Source organism: Helianthus annuus, chromosome 1 (genome assembly GCF_002127325.2).
Source record: "Helianthus annuus cultivar XRQ/B chromosome 1, HanXRQr2.0-SUNRISE, whole genome shotgun sequence".
NCBI classification, from domain to species: Eukaryota; Viridiplantae; Streptophyta; class Magnoliopsida; order Asterales; family Asteraceae; genus Helianthus; species Helianthus annuus.
In genome coordinates, this window is record NC_035433.2 from 127,162,949 (window position 1) to 127,186,700 (window position 23,752).

A 23,752-nucleotide genomic window follows, 5' to 3' on the forward strand; every position below is an offset into this window, starting at 1 on the left:
ACGATGTTGGAAAAGTGATGATCAAGTAATACCTCTCTTATACTTATAAAAGTTAAAAACAAGAAAACTGTCACCATCAGAATCAGTTCAGAAGATATCCCACCAAGTAATACCTCTCTTATAGTGACCCTTGGCTTATAGCTCAGTCGTCATGGGAAATGAGGGAAGACTCCTGGCCTTTGGTCTTGAGTTCGATTCCTGATCCCTCCGGGTTTTACCGGTTCCTAATTGTCGTGCCCTCGGGCGGGTGAAGGGTCGGGTTTTCCCCGGAACTGGTGGCTTGGGGGGCTAAGGGCTCCGTGCGTGTAGGTTGAGCAGCCGTGGGGCTACCTTTCGGCCAATGGGTGCTGCGTACGGAGTACCCGGCGTTGCTTAAGTTGGACGTTCAAAAAAAATACCTCTCTTATACTTATTAGTTCATTGTTGTGGTGGATAGAAACAGAAGTTAGAACGAAGATGGATTTGAGAATCCAGTTAGATTATGCTCTGTTTCAGCGAACCCCTACCAGAACAAGGTACACTAATTTTAGCTTTAAAGTTGGTTATGCTATGTTTTTCTTATGTTTTGACATTACCGGCTATAACCATACCAATCATAGGGCGCCCATAACGCATCTAATGGGCACGGATGTCTCAAATCAAGCCGCAACCACGGCTTACCACTACCACTCCAATCTAAGGCTGAGAATTTGTAACGATTCGAGTTTTCCAAGAGTGTTAGCAGGAAAAATCAACTGGTTGCCGAAAATGGAGAAGATGGGAGGACTTAATTGTTTAATTTGGGACTTTCAGAGGGATGGTATGTGCTATATTAGGTTAGAAAATACGAAATGACGATCTTGTCCTTCATTTTTTAAGTAAAAAGACAACAATACCCTGGTCAACTAATGGTTGACTGACGGCTGTTTGGTGCAGGGGTTTAATTGAATCAAATTGACAACGGCAAGGACTAAAGTGTTGATTTTTTTAAATAGGGACTAAACCTGCGATATCTAAGCACCAAAAATTAATAACATATGAAAACAAATCCATGGATCCATCATTGTTCCCCGTCTATAAAATTTGCCTTTTAGTAGTGGGTTTATGATAGATTTGTGATCGGACCCTCAATCGAATGTACAAACATTTGTTAAGAGTTTTTTTTAAACCTTGTGACAAGTTTTGGGTATGTTTTGGTGTTTAAAATCTCTAAACATTCACCGAGTTGTTAGTGAGAGTGTGATGCATAGTCTTAGGTGAACCAAACATACAAGCCAAGGTCGAGTTTTTTTTAAACATGTTTCAGATGTTTGTATGTCACAAAGTACTTTTGGACCATGTATGATGAATGATGATAGGATTTGATGATGATGAAAGTACTTTTGGACCATGTATGCTCTGTTATATTATTTCGTTTGTACATGTTTGTATGGCACAAATTTGGACCATGTATATAATAACAACTTGCACCCCATTACCAAACTTTGTAAATCATTTTGGTTTCGATTTTGTGAAGTTTGTGTTTTGTAAAGAACTAGGTGATGCCCGCCCGCGTTGCAGGGCGACGGCCGAATAATTCTCAACCAATTAAAAAAACAGTACTATAGTTTTGCTAGAAATAAAAAGTAAAAAAAATGTTAGGCAGCTCTTTGACACGATTTTTAGCTGGGGGCAAATTCATATTTTTATTTTTACTTTGGGGAAAAATCAAATTTTTTCCTGAGGGTAAAATCATAATTTTTAGCTAGGGGAAAACCAGAATTTTATTTTGCACTGGGGAAAAAAAGTAATTTTGAATTGAAATTTTAGCTGGGGGCAAAAGCATAAATTTATTTTGAAATTGGGGTAAATACGTAAATTTAAACTGTGGGCAAAACCGTAATGTTAAAGTAGGTACAAAATAATAAACGGGTGTAAATTCGTAATTTTAAGCCGGGGGGAAAAACAAAATTTTATTTTGAACTGTGGCGCAAACGTAATTTTGGCTGAGGGTAAATGCGTATTTTATTTTTACCGAGGGTGAAATCGTATTTTTTAGCTCGGGGCAAAAGGGTAAATATATTTTGAAGTTGAGACAAAACCGAATTTTTTTACTGGGGGTAAAAATGTAATTTTAAAGCGGATATAAAATAATAAACTGGGTAATCCAATAGGTATTGCTCGCCGCCCATTTGAACCAATGGGAGAGAAACACTATTGCATGGCAAACACGTAATTTTAAAGTGGGTATAAAATAATAAACTGGTTGGTCCAATGAGGGAGAGGCAACCACCCATTTGAACCAATGACAGGGTGATACTATGCTCTGTCATTAAATTTAATATTGAACTGGGGGCAATATCGTAATTTTAAACAGGGACCCATCAAACGTAGCCTAGATGACGGTGATATAAAAGGTTTGGGAAACGAAGAGAGCAGGAGTTAAAGATTATAAAATTTGGCAAAGTTGAAGAGCTGGGATACGCCAGCAGGCACTATAAAAAAACCATAGTGTTTTGCTTTAATTGAGTGACTCCGTGTATTGTAATTTGATAGGGAAAAAAGAAAAAGAAAAAACGATGGCAAAACTATAAATTTGAACTGAGGGCAAATTCGTTAATTGGCTAGAGGAGGAAAAAGAAAACAAATGACAAAACTGCAAATTTAAAGGGGGCAAAATCGTCATTTTATTTGACCAATGGAAAACTATCAGACAACTGTCTATCACTATTCCTCTCCATGATTTTCTCCGCGCCATTTTTGCCATACAATACATAAGTTTGGACATCACGTGAATATTTTCATGTAAATAGATTTTGTAAACCATTTTATTTTGTACATATTACTTTTGACCAACTAATATATCTTTATTAAATGTCATATATTAATTAATATTAACTTAATAATTCAATTTAATCAATTATTTATCGAAAGTTAGAATCTTATTATTTACATGATTGATTAGTTTTAAAAAAAAATGGAGAAAAGAAGGTTACTTGAGAAAATGAATAGCTTAAAAATTTTTGAGGTTTGATAATCTGAACCGATTATTCTTTTTCTTAAAAAAAATGACCAACTAAATATGGGAAATCATATGCTAGAAATTTTTTTAGTAAACTTTTATCATTATCTTGTCTTGGCAAGAAAAAGGAAATAGCAAGAGCCACGTTGAAACCTCAACCACATCTTCAATTATTTATATTACCAACTAGTGCTAATACCCGCGAATTTCGCGGTGTTAGAAAATGATATGTTTTTTATTTTTTGAAAATAAACTACGTTTAAACTGATCATAAACAAACTGTACGCATAGACTTGTTTTGGAATAAATAATACGTTGTGAAATAAAAAAAAATAAATACTTCAAATATTTTAAAAACTTTAAAATACTACTTATTACACGAAACTGAAAGTTTATTTGTAAACTTGTTAATCATTATCTAAATCTGAAAATAAAATGGCGTTTACATTTCATTTAATTTATTATCATATTAGTTATATATTTTATAATTTTCTTTATATTAAGAATCTTTTCTGTTTTTTAATATATATAATCATGTATGTAAATGTTTTTAAAAGTGCATATACTAAATTTTTGAGGGCGACTGAGTTTGGACTTTGATTTTTATTGTTTTTTTGCCTTTCAGTATTTAATCAACTGAATATTTTTATATGTTTTTTTTTCTAACTAAAATTCAATATTTCAATGTATATGATGTTGATGTAAACCATTAAGTTAGAAGTTACATATGGAGGACACGTGTTTCAAAATATAAGAAATTGTTTACTAAAAAAATTATTATTTGAAATTTTGGTAATAATTATCATTTTGGTATCTAATATAGTGAATGGGGAGGGTTGTTCAAAAAACCTGGAGCTCGCAGCTTAGCTCATAGCTCGCTCGAACAAAACTCGAAAAACTCTAGCTTAAAAAACTCGATTTAGAACGACTTAAGCCGAGTTGGCGCATTTCGTAACCAAGCCGAGCTTGAGCCAAACTCGGCTAGGCTCATGTGCCACTACCAAAGTTATATCATACGTTTTTAAAAAATAATTATATTAGTAGATCATTTTATTAATTTTGTGGGGTTTTAAGGGATTAATGAATAATAACGTAGATATGTCACGTAAAACTTAGTATCATATCATACTTAAGCCAACAAAAAAATCACAAGGTCACATATGAAAACTTGGTATTAACACATGAAAATGATTATAAATCAACAATTATCAAAATTTTATCACATTCCTAATTAAGACCATGTTGAGGGTGATATTCTGACCGATTTGCTTTTGAACGAATCAACTTTCATTATAATTTTCTTTCTAACGGGCCAAATTAGTTGAACGGGTCAAAGGTACCCCAAAGTGTATTATTTATAATGCATAAAATCTCTTAATCATTTAATCCAAAGTTGATTATAATTGAAATGATATAATTTATGTTACCTTCTTTAACACACTAAATGTGTATAAAAATAAAGAATTATAAAAAAAAGATACCACAACCAAACCCAACACCTATGAAGTCAAATATATAAACATTACAACTATTCTAAAAGCACTGAATAACTAAATTACGCTTAACACTTTTTCATCATCATTATAAATATGTATTGTGGTTCGAGTACTCCCACGTCAGAATTAAATAACGGTCTTCACTATAACTCATCTTTATACTTCAAAACTTTTCCCTTGTTGAATCTTTGAGTGCAACATGCTCTAAAACAGGTCTAGAAGTACCACACATAACTCGGTCAGGCCAAGCGTGGCTTAGTTTCTCTTCATTGATTGCCAACAGATTCAGAAGAACATACATATACATATGGCTTTCAATGATATCCACCAACTGTAAAAGCAAAATCATCATCGTCATTAGCTAATTTGACAACCAAAAGATGTCATCTTTGTGTTGCAACAAATGCAAACACCAACAACTCGTGAAAGTTAAAAATAAAGTTTAACCATTTGTTCATCCAAATTACATACCTTAAGCTCTCCCTTTGAGATACATAACCTTTTTTCACCCGTTTGAGCAAAATACTTGTGAGTTGCAGCTTTAAGTGACTCGAGGAGCTCCATTGGCACACCGCACACCATGGTTCTGGCAAATCGGACATGGTAATGGGTCATCTAAAAGGTCATTTTAGTTCTGGTTAGAATACTGACATAGTCAAAATGGATGGGGGTATCAAGTCGTCTTAAAAATTAGTTACAACTTTTAAGGGATATGAGAGAAATATATAAACAAATATTTATATGATAAAGGCTCACATCTGTTTCTTTGCAACTCAAGAACATGAAAACTTATATCCTTTCCTTCCGGTTCATGAACACTGAAAAAAAAAAAAAACAATTAATGTTAGCAAAAAAAGGATCAAAGAGGTAATTTAATTCTTTTTATAGTTGAAATAGAAGAGGCTCGATGATGATGACCAAAAAATTAAGTTTGCCAGGTTGTAATCTATATGTCACATGTGATGGCAGATCCTCCCATTGGACTGGGTAATCGCTCATGCAACCGCATTCAGATAAAAAAATGCTCAGGCCAAATATTATAACATAAATGTGTGTATTTTGGCTTAGCATGCAGGTTATTTTGAGGGCCAGGCCAACCCGACCGTCTAGTACTAAGGTCCTTTTTTGCCCGACCCGTTACCTAACCTGCCCACCCAAACTCACTTATAAAAAGGCACATTATGAAACATTTATCTTACCTTTCCGTTTGCCCTAGATGAAATTCAAGCTGCTTATCAAGTGCTTTTCTTATCCTTCTCATCAAGCTCTAACCGATGTTTGCATCGCACCTGGAATGGCATGGTATTTCACAAAAAATATATATGTATTTAAATTAAAACGTAAACAACAAATCCCTCATATACTAAATTATAAATATGACTTTTTAACTTCTCAATATTTGTCCAAAATTTGAAGATAATAAGTGCAACTTTTTATATCTGAAGCTCTTCTTCCTAACCATCGTATATAATATAACGAACAATAAATACATATCTAATTAAAGTTCTAAAAAACAAAAATTCAAATATATATTGCAACCAACCTACACTTTTCTCTCCAGAGTAGAAAATGACTTGACATGGGCTTGCTTTCGTAAGCTTTTATTCTAGACCATTGCTTTCCACGAACACTTAAATTTTGAAAAAAAAACGCACAAATTTATATACACTCGAGAAAGAAAAACAATAAATAACCACAAAAACGAAAATTTCAAGTATCAAAGGAAAAGGAACATAATCAATCCATAACTCGCTCACAGCAACATTGGAGTAGGCAATTACCTTTGCAACTGATTGGAGGAGACCGCGAACAAAGAGAGCCGAGAACTTGCAGTGAAGAAGATATCAAAGAAAAACACATTCAATCTATAACTTGATAAGACACAAACTTATAGAAGCAATTACTCTTCCGCTTATACCTTTGCAACGACTTTAGATGCATCAATTTTGGCGACGGCGTTTGTTGAATTGACATTACATATTTCTAAATTTGTGCCCGTGTTCTTCATCAAAACACATATATAGGTTACAGTTCCTAACCAGATCAACCATTTACTTATTCATCACGTCGATAATATCATCCATCTTCCCATACATAGCTCTTAGTTTTCAGCTCACTACAACATAAAAACTAAATAATATCAGTTATTCCAAATCACAATCAAATGCACCATAAAACAAATTGAACCCATATTTACAAAACATGAACCATCAAATTAAAAAAGAATTCAACTGCTACATACTAAGAACTAATAATCTGCCACAAATTTCAATTCCTTATGAATTAAATTCATTACATAAAAAGCTTGCCTGAGTGGATCAGTTAAGTGAGGCATACCTTCAAGCACATAACCTGCTTCCCTGTAAAAATTAGACAAAAGAAATTGTTTAGAAATCGGCAAATCAATTAGGGTTACATAAGCCTTCAATGTCATCAACTACACCAAATAAAATGGAAAAAAAAAGATGATCGGCCATTCAAGTAAGGTTAAATAAGCATTTAAATCATCGATTAAAGTAAATAAAATGAAAGGAATCTACACATTAAGAAAACGAAATTAGGATTTTCTCTTTTAGATTCAGACACACAATTCATAACGTATAAACCACTCCAACAACACCAACTAAAAAGGGATTAATGATGAAATTAGAGAATAGAACAATCAGTCAATGGGGAAATTTTAAACAAAAAATCAACAATATATGTTAAAGAACAAACAAATCTGGATCGTACCTGATGAGAATGAGATGTGAAACCCTAAGATTACCTTGATGTTAGCCGATTGAGAATGAGATGTGAAACCCTAAAAATTTCTTCCTTCAATATCAAAAACTTGATTCATTTGGATCTATAACTGATTGATATAAAATGAAGATGAATAACATGGGAAGATCTAGATTGAGTAATAATATGGAACAACTGAGAAATCAAAACACAAAATAAGTATTCAAGCATGAAGAATCATCAATATATATTGCAAAATTTATGTTGGATCTACAAAGAACATATTTGATTTACCTTATCAGACGTTTGAGAATGAGAGAGGAAGCTTGCAGAAGAATAAGAGATTGATATTGAAGATGTCTCCAAGAGCAGATTGAGTGATGCAGAAGGAGAAGAGAGAAACATATGATAGAAGAGAGAAACCCTAGGATGAGAGGAGAAGAATAAATGGAAAAAATCAACGGTTTGAAGCCTTAAATATGGAAGGAACAATGTGACCCGAATACACTATTCGGATCCCGTGTCGGGTTAATTCAAGGGAAATGAGGAGAATGAATATTTTGGCGGGAAAATGAGTTTTAGAGGCCCTAGGAGGAGGACATGTGTCCCCTAATTAAGGCTTTTATTAGGTTGTATAGATGCCATCATCTCTCTCATTTCAACATCTTGTTTAAAAGTAGCCTGTTTGTACACCGCCAGTGACCTCCTCCTTCTGTTTCTTTCTCACCACCGACACTATCAAGTAGCAGCACCTAATCTGTCGCTCTCACTCTCACCATTAACCACTCCGTTCTCTCACCGCCCGAAAACCCCTGAAACCACCGCCATAAAATCCCTAGAACTTTCGCCGCGAAGAAACCTCGGCTGCCTACCAGCATCTACTTCGTCCCTAGTCATTCTCTTTTTATCTCTCTAGACGTTTGCACCAGCTAAACCCTAGATCCGACCGGCGAATCTAGCTTTCCGGCAAACCTCCGGCGACCAGATCTGAGCTTGCATGTCTTATTTTTATGTGGATCGGCATCTTTATAGTACAACTACAAAAGCTGTAGCTCGTTTCAGTGAAGGTAACATTTTCCGACAACTGACTTTAACGGCTGAACTTATGGCGTTTACGGTGAAGGAAGTTGATTTGGAAGCAGGGGTAAAACTGCAATTCTCTTGCCCAATAATGGCAAGAAATCGCCGCCCAAAACGGCCAATTACCAGGTGCCTGGCACTATTCCCCGCCATGGGTTTTGTATATGTAGTTAATAGTAGAATACATCCATACTCTTATGCTATTTCAAATTATTTTTAGAAAAAAAATTGTTTTAATAGCATAATAGAATCTATATTTGTATTTCTAAATAAATTTTTAAAAGTTATGCGTATTATAAGCTGATATCAAAGCTATGGTCTAAAAGAAATATTTGTTTATAAAGGGGTAGGCTAAATGTACCCCTTTGTATTACTTTTTATACTCCATTTCCATAAAATCTCATTAAAACCTATAATATTTACCCCCATACAAATCATCTTTTTAAAAAATATTCTTTTTGTTACAAAACAAATCCGAAAGTGTAAAAAAAGATTACAGATGTTTTTTTTAAATATTTATTTTTAAATTTTTATTTAAATCATATATTTTTTAAAGTTTTCATATATTGTTTCTAAAGACACTTTCTCAAATAGTTTGATTATGTTTTTTATTGAACATCTTTACAAATAAATAATAACATTTTTCTTATAAAAATAATAAAAAAAAGTTTTGAACTTTCTTTTTGAAAAAAGTCTATATTATGTTTTTTCCTCGTCTAGTTTGTACTTTTTTTCAAAAATAAAATTCAAAACTTTTTTATTATTGTTTTTATATGAAAACGTTATTAGTAATTTGTAAAGATGTTCAATAAAAAAACATAATCAAAATACTATTTGAGAAAGTGTAAACAATATCCGAAAACTTTTTAAAAAAAAATGGTTTTTTAAATAAACCTAAAAAAACAAACATTTTTTTTAAAAAAACGTCTATAGTATATTTTTACACTTTTGAATTTGTTTTGTAACAAAAAAGAATACTTTTAAAAAAATATGACTTGTTTAGGGGGTAAATATGCCAAGTTTAAATGTGATTTTATGTAAAGGGTTATAAAAAGTAACAAGAGGGGTTACATTTAGTAGCCCTCTTTATAAACAGGATAGTTAGATTTAAAATGGTATGTGACCATGTGCTAATTATGTGGGATGCGTGTGTAGAAGCTAAACCTTTGGGATATCAAAGGACATTAATTGCGTGTTTGATCCCTAATTTGAAGTATATGTTAAATTAACTTGATTATAAGCTACGTTATGTCATATGTGCATATGTGCAAACTTGAACTGATGTTTATAACTTAAGGTATGTTTTAGTGTGTTAGCAATTACATCAAGCCAATGTATGTGTAAACATATAGCACTAATATGCGATAATTGATAACTATTATGTCAAAAGGAGACAAATAAATGAATAATACGTTATTTTTATTTATGTTTCAGTAAGTCGATGTTTGTTTGTTTTCAACTTTTTTTTTCTTTTATCTCAAAGTTAAACCACTAGAAGATATAATTTGGAACTCTTCGCCTTCTTTATTTTGTATATCAAATTTGAGTCGCCTCCTATTAAAATGGTTGAATTTTTATAGAATTGTATCAAGTTTAGACGCAAACCCAAAGCCTTCTAAGTGGCTCGTTTTTTTAGAACGATCCCTTCCAGTTGGCCGCTCTGGTTCAGGAGTTGGAGCTTCATCTTTGAACTCAGGGTCATCGTTTGTAGTGATAGCACAACGTGCATCTGAACCACCCGCACTATAACTCCCAGACGCACTTGTTTTAGATCTTTTCGCTTCTGAAACCTCATTAGGCACCACCTTCCACTTCTCACATTTTCTCAATATTTCATACGGCCTCATGTAATTCCACGCCCGTGTTTCGTGGTGTATCTCTCAACCGCCAACGATAAAATAGTTGCATCATCTTCACCTCTTTTACGATTGTTCCATGCATGTTGAAATATACCCACAAACAAACCAATTTTTCCGTTCATCTCTCTAAATTTTAAACTAACGGAATGGACTAATCGAAATGGGTTGCGTTGCATCAACTTGAAAAATTCTTTACAAACTTGGTTATAAAAGCCTTGTTCACGAAATCAGTTGTTGGCTACAAATTAAAATTTAAAAATATAATAATTTTTTAGTAATCAAATACAAATATTAATTTTAATAATTTATTTAAAAATAAAACTAAAATCAGATCGGTAGAAGCTTTAAGCCTAGCTCATGCAAGCGCTTTCGACTCATCTGAGGTCTAGGAATGCTTTCCGCCTTCCCGGTTCCCTTTTCTTGATCTCTTAGAGCTCGTTTTTCCCCTTCTTAGTCTTCGTGGTTTGTGGTTGCGTTTCAGGTATAACATCGTCATCTGCGGCTAAAGAAACGAAATCGTGCTCGAGTGCGGTTTGAGTCAACGGTTGGAACGGCGGCATTTGTACGCCTTGTGATTACATATGCATTTGCATAGTGTTACACCCCAACCAATGACGGAAACATCGGAGTGAGACGAAAATAAGATTGCAAGAGACTTCATAACGACTATTTGCGACAAGTATCTAATAATCAAAATTTCATTTCATTTCTAAACGGGAAATACATTGTTTGGAAGCAAAATACAACATATTGCAACAAGGAAACAAAATACAAAACAAGTACTAAACTAAAGTGTGTTTCTAGTCGTCCTACTAGATTTCTTTCATCGTCTCATCATCAAGTTCTTGTAATACGTATTAAAGTGCCTCTCTCTTTGTTTATAGCAGTGGTTCAGATTCTGCTATGTCTTGGTATATGTTGATATCATTATTACTGGGAGTTCTTCAAGCTTTGTGATGAATTTGATTGAACGCCTAGATTCTCAGTTTGCTCTTAAGGTTTTGGGATCTCTATCTTCAGGCTACATTCGCTGATGACATACTACACTTGTCCCAGTAAGGATACTTACGTGATTTGCTACATCGGACTGGACTAACTGACTGCCGACCATTATCTACACCAGTTTCTTGTGGACAGCAGCTTTCTCGGTATTCTGGCATTCCTCTGGAGGATCCCCTGCTATATAGGAGTACTGTTGGGGCTTTACAGTATTTGGTTTTGACTCACCCTGAGACTGCATATGCAATCAGTAAGGTTTCTCAGTTTCTATAGAAACCTACTGACCGACACTGGGAAGCAGTTAAGCGTATCTTGAGATACCTTAAGGGTACTATCTCCCATGGTTTGGCTATTCGACGATCTAGTAGCGCTGATTTGCATGCTTATTCTAATGCTGACTGGGCTGGATGCCCAAATGATCTTCGTTCCACTACAGGCTACTTCATCTTTCTTGGATCCAACCTTATTAGTTGGAGTTCCAAGAAACAACACATTGTTGCACGTTCTAGCACAGAGGCAAAGTATCGAGTACCGGCCCACACCGCTGCAGAGGTTCGATGGATTATGTCCATCATGCATGAACTTAAGATCCCTACTTTTTGTCCCCCTAGTCTTTGGTGTGACAATCTTGGTCCCACATACTTAGCAGTCAATCCAGTGCTTCATCAGCGCACGAAACGCCTTGAGATTAATCTTCACTTTATACAAGATATGGTTTTAGCTCAGACGCTCACCATCTAAGACCGTGGGGTATGGTGGGGCGTGGGTTGGGGGCATGATGCGACACGTGGAGTATGGGGCACCAAAGACCAAAAGCCAATTTCAAAGGGGTATGGTGGGGCGTGGCTGGGGTGGCGTGGCTAGTGCTCTTGGCCAATGAGGTTTCACCATGTCATGTGGGTAGCCCCGCCCAACGCCCGGGCTGAATCCCACGCCAATTGGGCCACGCCCAAACCCAAGCCCACCCAGGGTGGTGACTTGGGCGTTTCTCTCTAACCCACGCCCCAACTCCCGCCTCATACCCCATAGTCTAATATGTTTCTACTACTTCTCAGTTGGCTGATCTTCTCACCAAAGGGTTGTCCTCCAGTCGCTTTGACACTCTTAGGTGCAAGCTTCACGTTGTTGCGCCCGTTTCGCTTGAGGGGGCATGTTAGACAACTCATCATTAGCTTGATTATACAGCTCATCATTAGCTTGATACTTTATTTTTGATAGATATACGATTGTATTGTGATTGTACTCTTTCCTTTTTTATTGGTTTATGATCTCTATATAAAGTGCCTGTGTATTGTACTCAAAGATATATAAAATACAAAAAGTCTAATCTCATTACAAAGCTCTTCACTCTCACATGTCTTGGGCAGTGCTCGTTATCACCTTGGCGACCCCTAACCCTCACCGATTTTTCACTCGTAGTGTTAAGTTTATCGAAAAAAATCGTAGTGTAAATTATTGGATTTTGAAGAGTCCAAACTCTAGCGATTTGGAATTTGTAAGTCCAACCCCTGCCAAATTTTCGTTCAAACTCTGTCACTGTTACTTTAGTGCCGGCCTATGGTGGTGATGGGTGTTAGCGGGTGGCTATGTTATATAGTGACGTAACTTCAAGATCGGTTTTTTAATATAAGAAAACAATAAATAAATACCCACCCAACATCATGACCAATGAAAATAAGTATGGGTTTTAAACCACTGTATTTGTATTGTGTCATAACTTTTACGAGTTCAAATACTATGCACAAGCTTTTCTTGAACACCGAAACCGGATAAACATGAAACATGACAAACACCAAACAGATGACGCAACAAAATATATAAGAAGGAGAAACTAAAAAACTCATCCGATAAATGACAAAACCCACTGACACTGTTTGTCGTCTTCCCCAAAACACCTTCGAAACGCGGCACCCGTAGGTGTTGCCACTCCGTCGTTTATACCCACGTGTCCATCTCTTTCTTCCATTACATAACCCTCCATTCCATTTCACCCTTCCACCATAACCACCTCACCATGGCAAAATTCAACCTCTCAGTAACCACAATCACCTTCTCAATTATCATTCTCATTTCAATTTCGACTTCTGTAGGTATCAGGTTAGGAGGGAGGACGAAGATAGACGATGTGAAAACGAACAAGGAGATTCAGGCGATGGGGAAGTACTCCGTGGAGGAGTATAACCGCCTGCGGCGAAATAGCGAGGAAGAGCTCACATTTTCTCAAGTTGTGGAGGCAGAACAGCAAGTGGTTGCCGGGATGAAGTATTATTTGACAATCGAAACGTTGTCGAAGACTAGCGGTGACCCGAAGGTGTTTCAGGCGGTTGTGGAGGTGAAACCATGGCTTCATTCCAAGAAGCTGCTGAAATTTGCACCGTCGACCGCGAACTTGCTACCCGTGTGGTGAATGGTTAACGGTTTCTTTGTTTTTCTTTTTGTTTGTTGAGAATGTAATATGTGAGGCAAGTATAATAATGGTTCATAAACATGCATGAAAATATAATTTGAAATACAATGTTGGAAACAAAACCGGATACATAATCATTAATACTAAAGTTTGATGTCTAATAACCATACACATGCATGTGTGCATTTAATGATCATAAGGATACTCGGAGTCGTCTTCCTTGACTTTGAAGTGCTGTGGTTGTTGACCGGCACAGTACAGATTCCACATCTTAAGGTACGCTCGTTCTAGATTTGTAACCTGAAAGTTCATCGCCCCAAATGAGACAGTTGACCATGAGAAGTCAAGGAGTTGACCATGCAGAAAATGAAATTGAAAGTGGAGATGTGAAGTTACCCATCGTGATGTATCAAAGAGAGGGCAGCTGAGTCGAGACTGCTTGAGTCTGTTTGTAAGATCTTGAAGTTTGGCAGGGTTTAAAGCTAGAGATACTGCCTTGTCTTCATACTCTTGCATGCTTCATGTCAAAACTCAAAATTAATCAACGTTTGAAAAAATAAAATAGAACTAATAATAATAATAATAATAATAATAATAATAATAATAATATATAAATAAATGAATAAAAGATATAATAATAGTAACATAAATAAATAAAGATAATAATAATAAATAAATAAATAATAAAGTATGCTGACCTGTTGACAATCATCTCCTCTCCAACTCCAGTTGCCAAACAGAGTGAGCCAGCAACTCTAGTAGCCATTTTTTCAAGGGGAAGGGTAACCATGGGCAGACCAGCCCAAAGAACATCTGTGCCTGTTGTATGTGCATTGCATAGTGGCCTGTTTCACGAAATCATATAAATGGTTGGTAAAAGGTCCCCCTTTAAAAGTGAGTACACTTTTTTCATGGATATATGTAAATTCAAGTAGCATACGTGTCTAGACAAAGATCAGCAAGAGAACAGCGTCTGATGTGTTCATTTTTCGTTGCAACGTCTGTGAAAATAATTTGGTCTGCTTTAACACCTTGTGCTGCGGCATCTACATGGACAAACATGGTGCATGTTAAAACAATGTTAGTAGCTTAAAGCCGAACAATAACATGATCCATGTATATATCTGTGTAAACTACATACAAGCACGAAGTCGCATCTCGCCAGCAGCTGGGAATCTAAGAAGCCAAAGTGCACTATTTGGAACGCGCTTCAGAATATTGCACCTAAAACATGCGTAGGTATAGCAATTGTATGAGTTTCTTGAAAAACAAACTTTCTTATTGTCAAACAAACATACGCAAGTTACCATGTCGTAAAAATTTCTGGGTCCATCTTATAAAGTTGATTGAAACAACCAAATATGAACTTGTCTTCTGGCAACCCATATGCAGAACGCTTTGGCCGGCAGTTTGGATCGAGCACATCAAGATTTTTCTGAAAAAGTGTTTACAAAATTAATGGTGACACAAGCGTCTCACATTATCAGCTAGCTATGTGAAAATACATACATAAGTGTGCAATGTGAATTTACCTGCTTGTAGTCATTCACAAAGTAACAATGAGGAACATGCACAAGTTTCTCTGAGTATATATGGGAATACTTGAGTGGGGATACAAACTGTCATAGATGTTGCAAGTTTTCAGTATTAACAAAAAGATGATCTAGACACGATACTAGCGGTGACAATACAAAAAGAACTCGCTGACCTCATCAGTGACAAGATACTGTATGTAGTCGGCCCCGGTTGTCCCTGGAAATCCCATGTATGACACCTGGATAGGAGCAGGTTGCATGGCAAAAATCTCATTTCTGGCCCCCTGAAGTAAAGTAGGAAGCAAGATATCAATTACAAACTGAAGTGGTGATGGGCCACAAACATGTATACATAATATCTACTTGCACTTCATTCAGTTACTATTGAGGTTGAACTGTTACTTAAAAAGGGTATGATAATAAGTTATGAGTTAGGTTTTATGCAAACCTTAGTATAACCATTGAGGTTGATAAGTATCTGTATCTGATCTTCATTTATTAGCCGAGCAATCACATCAGATGTCATTGCTGACACGTCCTTAAAGTGCTCTGCTTCTGATTGAGTACGTAGCCGCCATTCGGTACCATCGTTTGGACTCAAAGCATAGCAAAAGACCTAAATACTATAGTTTGTAACATCTTGCAAACCACAACTTTAATCAATATAAGATCGAAATCAACAAAAACCTCCATGTTTTGTCTGTTATGCATGCCAAATACTGAGCCCATTAGATGAGACAGCGGGTGGTTTCCAAAATCACTGCTCACGTATCTACAACAGAATTAATGTCCATGTAAGTAACATGTTCTTAGAAGTTGGAATAACAAGCATGAAAGAATAGATTTCTTTTGCAAATTAAAACATTTACCCGATTTTAAGCCGCTTGTTACCCCCTGAACTCTTTATTTTTAAAGGCAGAGGATGGTTGAAAGCAGGAAGAGAAAATCGGCTTGCGATAACAGAACAGTGTGCTGCATACTTCCGGCTACAAAGATTAAAAAAAAAAATCCAATCAGCAATGTTATACATAATATTCCATGACTTTTAAGCCCACATAAACTACGTACGTACCTGATTTCAAGTGCAAGAATAGGATCAAGTGGGTATGCAATTGCATGGAAAGGTTGCACACTTGGAATAACCGATGTCTGGAAGAATAATAACATATACATTATACACCAATACGCAGAGAACAATGAACTTGTTGAATAAATGTGTGTGTACACATATGATAAACTTTAAGAAGATTCTGTACAATAGTACAATACCTTGATTTGCCTTCGAAGAATACCGTCTACTTCAATAAACATTCTCTTTCTGTCATCCCAGTCACACACACACTAGGAAAATGCAACGTGACAAATAAGAAAAGGGAATAGAATCAAGCAGTTAGCGTTTAGTGAAGACTTGAGTCAATATATTATTGGCAGATTTAAGCTCATACCTGTAACGTGTGTAGAAGATTGCAAGTGGCTTCAGGAAAATCGGGACGTATAGCCAACGCTTGTCTGTAACTTTTAATAGCTGCTTCCACATGCCCACTAGAATTTCCAAAATTTACAAGTTCAAATGTGATCCATATTTAAGCCCATACATAAGCATAACCGAGCTAATATGTTTCAACATTCCAATTAAGTTCTAAATACCTGTCTTTGTAAGCTGAAGCCAGATTTGCATGAGCTTCTGCCATGTTTGGACGAATAGCAATAGCATGTGAATAATCTTGAATTGCTTCATTCACTCTCCCAATCTCTTTGTAAGTGTTTCCACGGTTAACAAGACCATCAGCTGCTAGAGGGTCGATCCGAAGAACTTCATTGTAGCAAGATATGGCATCCGCATGATTACCCTGTTATTTCATTCCACGTGCCAGGTCAGATTTAAGATAACATTTCATATGCACACATTAAGACTGGTGATATGATGTTAAGAGAGAGAGAGAGGATTGATACCTGCTGCTTGTAAATTATTGCAAGATTGTTGAAGGGAGCTGACAACCCTGTAGTTACAGACAAAGTTGCCTTGTAGCATTGAGCAGCAGCACTCATCATGTTCCTGAATATCAAAAGCATCTCGTTAAGGCCGTTTTACATAACTACATTCATTTTTTAAAGGTGGCAATATCTACCCATTTACTTAAAAATGAGTCCTTTCAGGTTATGACTGAACAAGTAAAAATAAAGCAGTAAGCTTAAAAAGAAACAAGTCAAATGAACTGAAATCACCCAAACTGTATTTTCAATGCATAAAATCTTTTAAATCATCCTATTTAAAAAGCTAGCGGATTATTGAAAATAGAGTAAAGTAGTAAATTATACGGATGGTCCCTGTGGTTTACCAAAAATTTGGATTTGGTCCCTACTCCCTAGCTTTCTAAAGTACACGGATGGTCCCTGTGGTTTGCACTTTGTAACACATTTAGTCCCTAGCCAACAAATCTAAAGGTTTTAGCATGTCCAGGTTAGGGACTAAATGCGTTACAAAGTGCAAACAACAGAGAACATCTGTGTATTTTTAGAAAGTTATGAACCAAATCCAAAATTTTGATAAACCAAAGGGACTATCCATGTACTTTATTCTTAATAATGATATAACTTTTGTAATCACAAGTCACTTCAGTTACTTATTAAAAGAACAATAATTAAGGATTAAAGTGCTTGGGTGAACCCAACCATTTTCGAGTACCAAATATAACATTTCTACTTAAGAATCACATCTAACTACAGATATGAAGCATCACAAATGTACCATTCCATGTATATATTCCCAAGGTTAGTGAGTGCCTGAGGATGGCTAGGTTGCAGAGAGAGGCATTGCTAGACATTAAAAGAAAGTCAATTAGTATAAGAAAAAACAATTATAAAGCTAAAAGCCAATAGCAACCATAACCTACACGATAAACTAGACATTAAAAGAAAGTCAATTAGTATAAGAAAAAACAATTATAAAGCTAAAAGCCAATAGCAACCATAACCTACACGATAACAGTGAATGGCTTCCTCAACTTTGCCAGCATCCTTAAGTGCATTACCCTAGTTAACAAGCGGTCAAAACTCATAACTTAATCCGAATGAAAAAGAAATGTTGCAGTTTTAGATAAACGTGAGAGAGATTAAAGTTGAAGCAACAAACAAACTCACCAGATTGTTGTAAGCCTCCAAAAATCCAGTATCGTAAGTGATTGCCTGTCTATAGTGGTTAATTGCTATATCCAAGTTACCTTGCTCATAATATATGCTAGCTAGATTCCCTGATTTGATGTGAAAACATAAATGAAGATAAATAAATATTTAGTGAATACAGAAGTATAAAAATATTAAAATAGAACTGATGGTTACCAACTTACCATAAGCCATAGCATAATCTGGTTTGGACTGAAGAGCTCGCTGATAACAGACGATAGCTTCAGCAGCCATTCCCAAAGCCTGTGAAGTGCAATATGACGCTTAATTTAGCAAACATCTTCATCAGAACAGAACCATAAATGTTAGAAGGGATGCCACAGAAACCTCACCTTGTATACATTCCCCAAATTCAAATACGCGTCAGAAAATGTTGGTTTTAGTTTTACCGCCTCCTAAAAGTGTCAACAACAGCTATTAGAGTAAATTCGAACAATAAAATGTTACATGTGATGTGCAGGTGTGTCCACGTGTATACAAATACCATCAACAAACGAAACATCAGTAGATATAAAAAGTGTACGGGAATGTTTAAGTGCAAACACAACTCATAGCATTCTTTAAAGAAGCAAACCAAAGGTAGCAACGTCAACCCATTTACGTATAAACGGGGTTGGCTTTGGTATGTTTTATGCCAAATGGGTCAAATGGGTCGGACATGTTAATCGGGTTATAAAATCACCCAAAGTGTATCTTTAATGCACACAACCTCAAATGTATTCATAATAATTTCAATTATTATCGTCGTCAATTAGTTTTTGCAATCACATTTAAAGCATCAAGAAATAGATTACGAGTAGATTAACCCAACCCGGCCCATTACAGCCCATCACCCAACCTGTTGGACCCGCTCATTTCGAACCACCTCTAAGCCAAACAATCAGTTGATTTTTAAATTTAAATTTTCATCCAAATCCCCCTTACCTTGTAATACTGAAGTGCCCTACTAAGATCGCCAGACTCCATGAAAAGGCCAGCAAGATTAGACCAGGCGATGGCAAAAGTCGGTTGTATACGGAGTGCCTCCAGGTAGCAATTGTAAGCCTGTTCAAAAAATAATTCTAGATATATCGCAAGAACCAGCAATGGTACTCACCGTAATGATGATAACAAAATTCTGGTTGGTCTTTATGCTTAATGCAAAGAGATGCAGTGAACAGACAAACACAACAATCTTTATGTTCACATACAAACAGATGCAGTGAATAGCCAAACACTACAACCTATAACTCGGCTATGCACAAAATGATCAGTCCTCTAGAAGCTCTGAACAATAGACCTAGAAGTCAACGGGAAAACAGCAGAATACAAAAAAGGCTATGAGAATACACTACATGATAATGCATCATTTCTAGAATGTGAACAGACACAGTGGAACATTATCATGTTTGAGTCGGTGAATAATGAGAGGTGATTGAAAATGAATGGCATGAATGGTAATGTGTGGTGTTTTAAGTTTTAACTCCTCAATGGTTATGACTTGTAATACAATAGCACCGGAATAAATTAAATATTTCTTACTTCTTGCACCAGTCCTTGAGCTTTCATCAAGTTTCCAAGGTTGCTGTGAGCATCAACCTACAGAAGCATATGAATAGAAGAAACCTAACGTAAGCTTCGAGCAACTGTGTGTCTATATATGGACAGAAAAACAAAGACCAAAAATTCTACCAAATGAGGGTTTAATGAAAGAGCCTGCCGACAGCATTGAGCAGCTTCAGTAAGTCTTCCTTTCCTCATGTATGCACTTCCCAGGTTTGACCATGCATCCGCAAAATTTGGACGCAGCTGCATCAATCATGATCGAGGCGAGTTGATGTACCAAAAAAAGGTAAAAATAAACGTCTATTAAAAAGTGATATGTGGTTTCAACAAACGTTATAAAGAAGTAGAGTGCAATAATGCATGATGACACATCATCTTATCCCTGCACAACACTGTTCACTATTTCATAACCCGTCCCTGTACTTCTAGTTGCAATTCACAGTATGTACAAGTACTATGGATGCATTAGGATTTTGTGCATAATAATTTCTTTATCTGAATTATAAGTGTTCGGTAATGTAGTGATGAAAAATATCATTATGAATCATTTATTCAACTTCCCTCTTTAAAAGGCCCAACAGGCGGTTGGATTTATGTTGACTTTCTTCTGCAATAAGAAAGCCCTCCTAAATATATGATCTAACTTCAAAACAATAGTTGTATATTACCAGATATATAAATTAACTTCTCAAACATTTTCATTGTGCTTCCAACCCTGTTCCATGTCTTCTCCAGGAAAGCAGGAACTTCCATTTCGTATTAAAATTACACACAATGAAGGACGCAGGCAATCATGAAGCATATAAAATCCATGCCATGTCATTTCATGTAGAAAGACAAAAAACTTAGATATGGGTTGGTTGCACGTATACAACTAGAAAAAAAAAACACACATTCTCATGCTTTCTTTTCCTCTAGAATATTATTAGAGGTTTCCTCAAGATTCACTTGGCATGTAGTCGCATTGGTAAGTTTCAAGTGCAAGTAATATTAATAGTCATTAACTTCCAAGTAACATTATTAAATTCAGTGATAGCTAAAACATAACATACCTCAATAGCAACCAAATAGTAACGGATAGCAACATCAATATTCCCCTTTTCCTATAAGGTCAAAACACACTGCTTAGCTTCACCATGTTCAAACAAATAAACAAAAGACTCACCATAAAACCTAAAAACGCAAATCACCTTCCACGCATTGGCCATATTCCCATAGCACTCAGCAAACTTCCGATCAATCCGCAGAGCTTCTTCATTTTTCGCAATACACAAATCAAACTCATGCAACTGAAAACACATTTCCTTTCTGTCATCAGAACTATGCCAATGCCTAAATGCAGAAATTAACACACTATGCAGCAAAAAATCACCTAACCTGATAATATATCGCACCAAGGAGAAGCAGATTATCCAATCTCATAGGATTCCTTTCATAAACAGCTTTACTATGATCCAAAGCCTGTCTAAAATCTCCAGATTTATAACTCTGATGAGCCACAGACATCAGCATCTCTTCCGTAGCTGTAACAAACCAATAATCAACTAAATTCACAGTCCTAAAACCCTAAAAACACACTCAAAACTAATCTAACCCTAAACATCATCATATACAAACAATTTTTATCAAATACAAACAACTATCATTAAAAAATCCGAATTCAAACCTTCACGTGACTCCGTAGACAATCCATACGAAGACGAAACAGTTTCCGTTGACAATCCATACGAATTATCACGCTGATGATCACCATTGTTGTACGAAACCCTAGCGGACTGCATCAACAACTGCTGCTGCTGAATCTGCCGTTGATCGGTCTGTAACGACAACATAACTGATCTACCGGAACCACACGAACAAATTCCTGCACAAAACCGTCAAATTAACGGTTGAATTTCGCTTTTTCTTCAGCAAAAGTTCATGGAACGCAACGGTGATGGAAGTAACGTGTCATACACGTTACGGCGAGTTGCAATTGAGAAGAGGATGATGATTCTCTCTCTCGTTTTGGTTGCAGAGACGAACAAGAGAGAGAAAGAATGACGAAATTGGATTGAATTGAAATTAGGGTTTTGTTCTGACCTAACGTGATTAAAGATGTATGAAATAGTTTGATTAGTTGATTTGGTATGATTTTATTTGGAAGTTAATCAGTCGTTATGTGACACGTAGTTGCTTCAAGGGTGGGGGTTCTAGATTGAGATTATGGTTTGGTCAACACGTTTGATTCCTTAGTCTCGATAATTCCACTCTACTTTTTTTTTTTTTTTTAACGGCAACTTTCATTAAAAAAAAACGACTCTAGCAAGACACTAGAACCGAACAACACCAAAACCACATTACACTGAAAAATAACACTAATCTTTCCAACACAAGTTTAACGAGGATCCATTTTTAATCCATAATTCATTTTAGCCGTTCCCTCGTCTTTGTTTGAAAATATCATCGCGTTTCTAGCTTTCCAAATCACCCAGCAAGCCGTAAAAATCACATCTTGAACAACCTTCTTTTTTATCTTCTCCAGCTTCATCCACTTATGAACCTCAAGAAGATTTCTAACCGAAAACGCATATAACGGAGGATAATTCCACTCTTATTTATAGGTGGAGGGAGTGCTTACCTCTTTGTGAGTGTTTAAACAATTTTCTAGCTAATAATGTCATGTCAAGTCCTCACTCCACTTTCCATTTTACACTCAATCACTAGCAATGGTCAAACAATGGAGAGTGGTAGACAATTTTTTTTAAAGATAAATTTGTGATTGGTTGAAAGGGGTTGCGACCCACCATTATCACTCTCCCTCACCCACATCTCTCCTCTTCACCCTCGGTGAATACCCACCAATTTTGGCCCTCACCACTCACTGAAGAGGTGGCAATGGTTCCTCACGCGGCAAACTCCCCTCCCCACTCCACTTCACTCACCGAACCCACTCCGCCCACACTTAATGGGTCGGGTCGGGTCAGATATGGAACGTATTTTTATTATTATTAGTCTAATGTACTATTTTAAAATTGTGTCTCGTACTTGGTCTCGTATTTGTTACTGACTGGGTTTGGTGTTTGGGGATTTGCACCGGGTATTAAGGGAGGCGGCCTATGGCATTATAGCGTAGTGGCATCTTGGGGGGTCGGATAAGGCTTAGGGAACCATTAGGTCATGAGTTCGATTCCCACAAGAGGGTTTTTCCTAGTTTTATTGGATTTCCTCCTGAATTGGTGTATAGGCATTATTGCTTACTGGAGATGGATATGATCGGGTGGTTCCGCTGATACCGCGATGATACTCCAGTGGTCCATCAGTGATGTTTAAAAAGATAAAGGAGGGGAATACATGTTAATGTTTTTATATGATTAAAGATTATCTCTGAAGATTATTATTGATTCATTGTACAAAACTTGATCTAAACGTGTTAAATTTAACTTTAAATATCAAACAGTCAACTACATCCTATCCTATTAATGATTTTGAGTTTTTAACAACTTTAGAGTATTAATTTAGTATTGTTATGATTACGGTTGGATACCAGTAGGGAACTTGCGCGTTATTGCGGAGTGGACAATTTACATCGTTGTAATCGTCTTCTGTTAATTTATCAATTGTTTTGTTTTAATAACAGCACAGGTAATCTCATACCAGAAACCAACATGGCAACACAGGTGGGTAAGCGTTGAATATAGAAATTCAAATAAACAACATATATAATAAATAAATAGAGAATCTGTGAGGTAAGAACTTGAATTCTTCATATCCATTTCAAATAGTTACATGCATCTAGACAATAGACACGCCATATTTATTAAGGTTATCAAAGTCTCGATTTCTTCGCATCACCTTAAGGCGGTAACTTAAGCCCTTAGCTTCGGATAGAATATAAAGTGTAAATACAATACAATTAATCAGATTGACAACACATGATCAATTTAGCCAAAGGTTATATGTTT

The 23,752-nt window shown here is 36.0% G+C and overlaps 2 protein-coding genes and 1 long non-coding RNA gene across 16 annotated transcripts; 1 reads left to right on the top strand and 2 right to left on the bottom strand.

Moving 5' to 3' along the window:
• Positions 1-4,424: 4,424 nt before the first annotated feature.
• LOC110877142 lies at positions 4,425-7,738 on the bottom strand. Of its 13 annotated transcripts, none has more exons than XR_004860912.1 (8): positions 7,244-7,738; positions 6,773-6,836; positions 6,258-6,592; positions 6,020-6,106; positions 5,676-5,765; positions 5,233-5,294; positions 4,948-5,091; positions 4,425-4,807 (listed from the first exon to the last, which is right to left on the bottom strand). It is a non-coding gene; the product is annotated as an uncharacterized LOC110877142 (long non-coding RNA). The 13 variants fall into 13 exon arrangements; XR_004860927.1 differs by having other exon boundaries at positions 7,210-7,738; XR_004860918.1 differs by having other exon boundaries at positions 4,426-4,807; positions 6,773-7,330; positions 7,495-7,738.
• A 5,262-nt stretch (positions 7,739-13,000) lies between these two features.
• On the top strand, positions 13,001-13,650 carry LOC110877178 (cysteine proteinase inhibitor B-like). Its single transcript, XM_022125350.2, has one exon. It carries the CDS (start codon positions 13,153-13,155, stop codon positions 13,543-13,545), a length of 393 nt encoding a protein of 130 aa, XP_021981042.1. The 5' UTR covers positions 13,001-13,152; the 3' UTR covers positions 13,546-13,650.
• Positions 13,603-21,920, bottom strand: LOC110877168 (probable UDP-N-acetylglucosamine--peptide N-acetylglucosaminyltransferase SEC). 2 transcript variants are annotated; one of them, XM_022125342.2, is made up of 28 exons: positions 21,475-21,920; positions 21,186-21,331; positions 20,999-21,097; positions 20,861-20,911; positions 19,935-20,051; positions 19,785-19,841; positions 19,188-19,307; positions 18,596-18,658; positions 18,428-18,506; positions 18,222-18,331; positions 18,060-18,113; positions 17,830-17,897; positions 17,034-17,136; positions 16,728-16,930; positions 16,526-16,622; positions 16,350-16,421; positions 16,153-16,229; positions 15,950-16,066; positions 15,768-15,852; positions 15,529-15,696; positions 15,254-15,364; positions 15,078-15,164; positions 14,853-14,980; positions 14,687-14,769; positions 14,486-14,591; positions 14,244-14,390; positions 13,942-14,062; positions 13,603-13,845 (listed from the first exon to the last, which is right to left on the bottom strand). In XM_022125342.2, the coding sequence occupies exons 1-28, from the start codon at positions 21,638-21,640 to the stop codon at positions 13,732-13,734; spliced, it is 2,949 nt and encodes a 982-aa protein (XP_021981034.1). In that variant the 5' UTR covers positions 21,641-21,920; the 3' UTR covers positions 13,603-13,731. The 2 variants fall into 2 exon arrangements, with proteins under 2 accessions (XP_021981034.1, XP_035830499.1); XM_035974606.1 differs by having other exon boundaries at positions 19,188-19,542; positions 21,475-21,918.
• Positions 21,921-23,752: the final 1,832 nt, after the last annotated feature.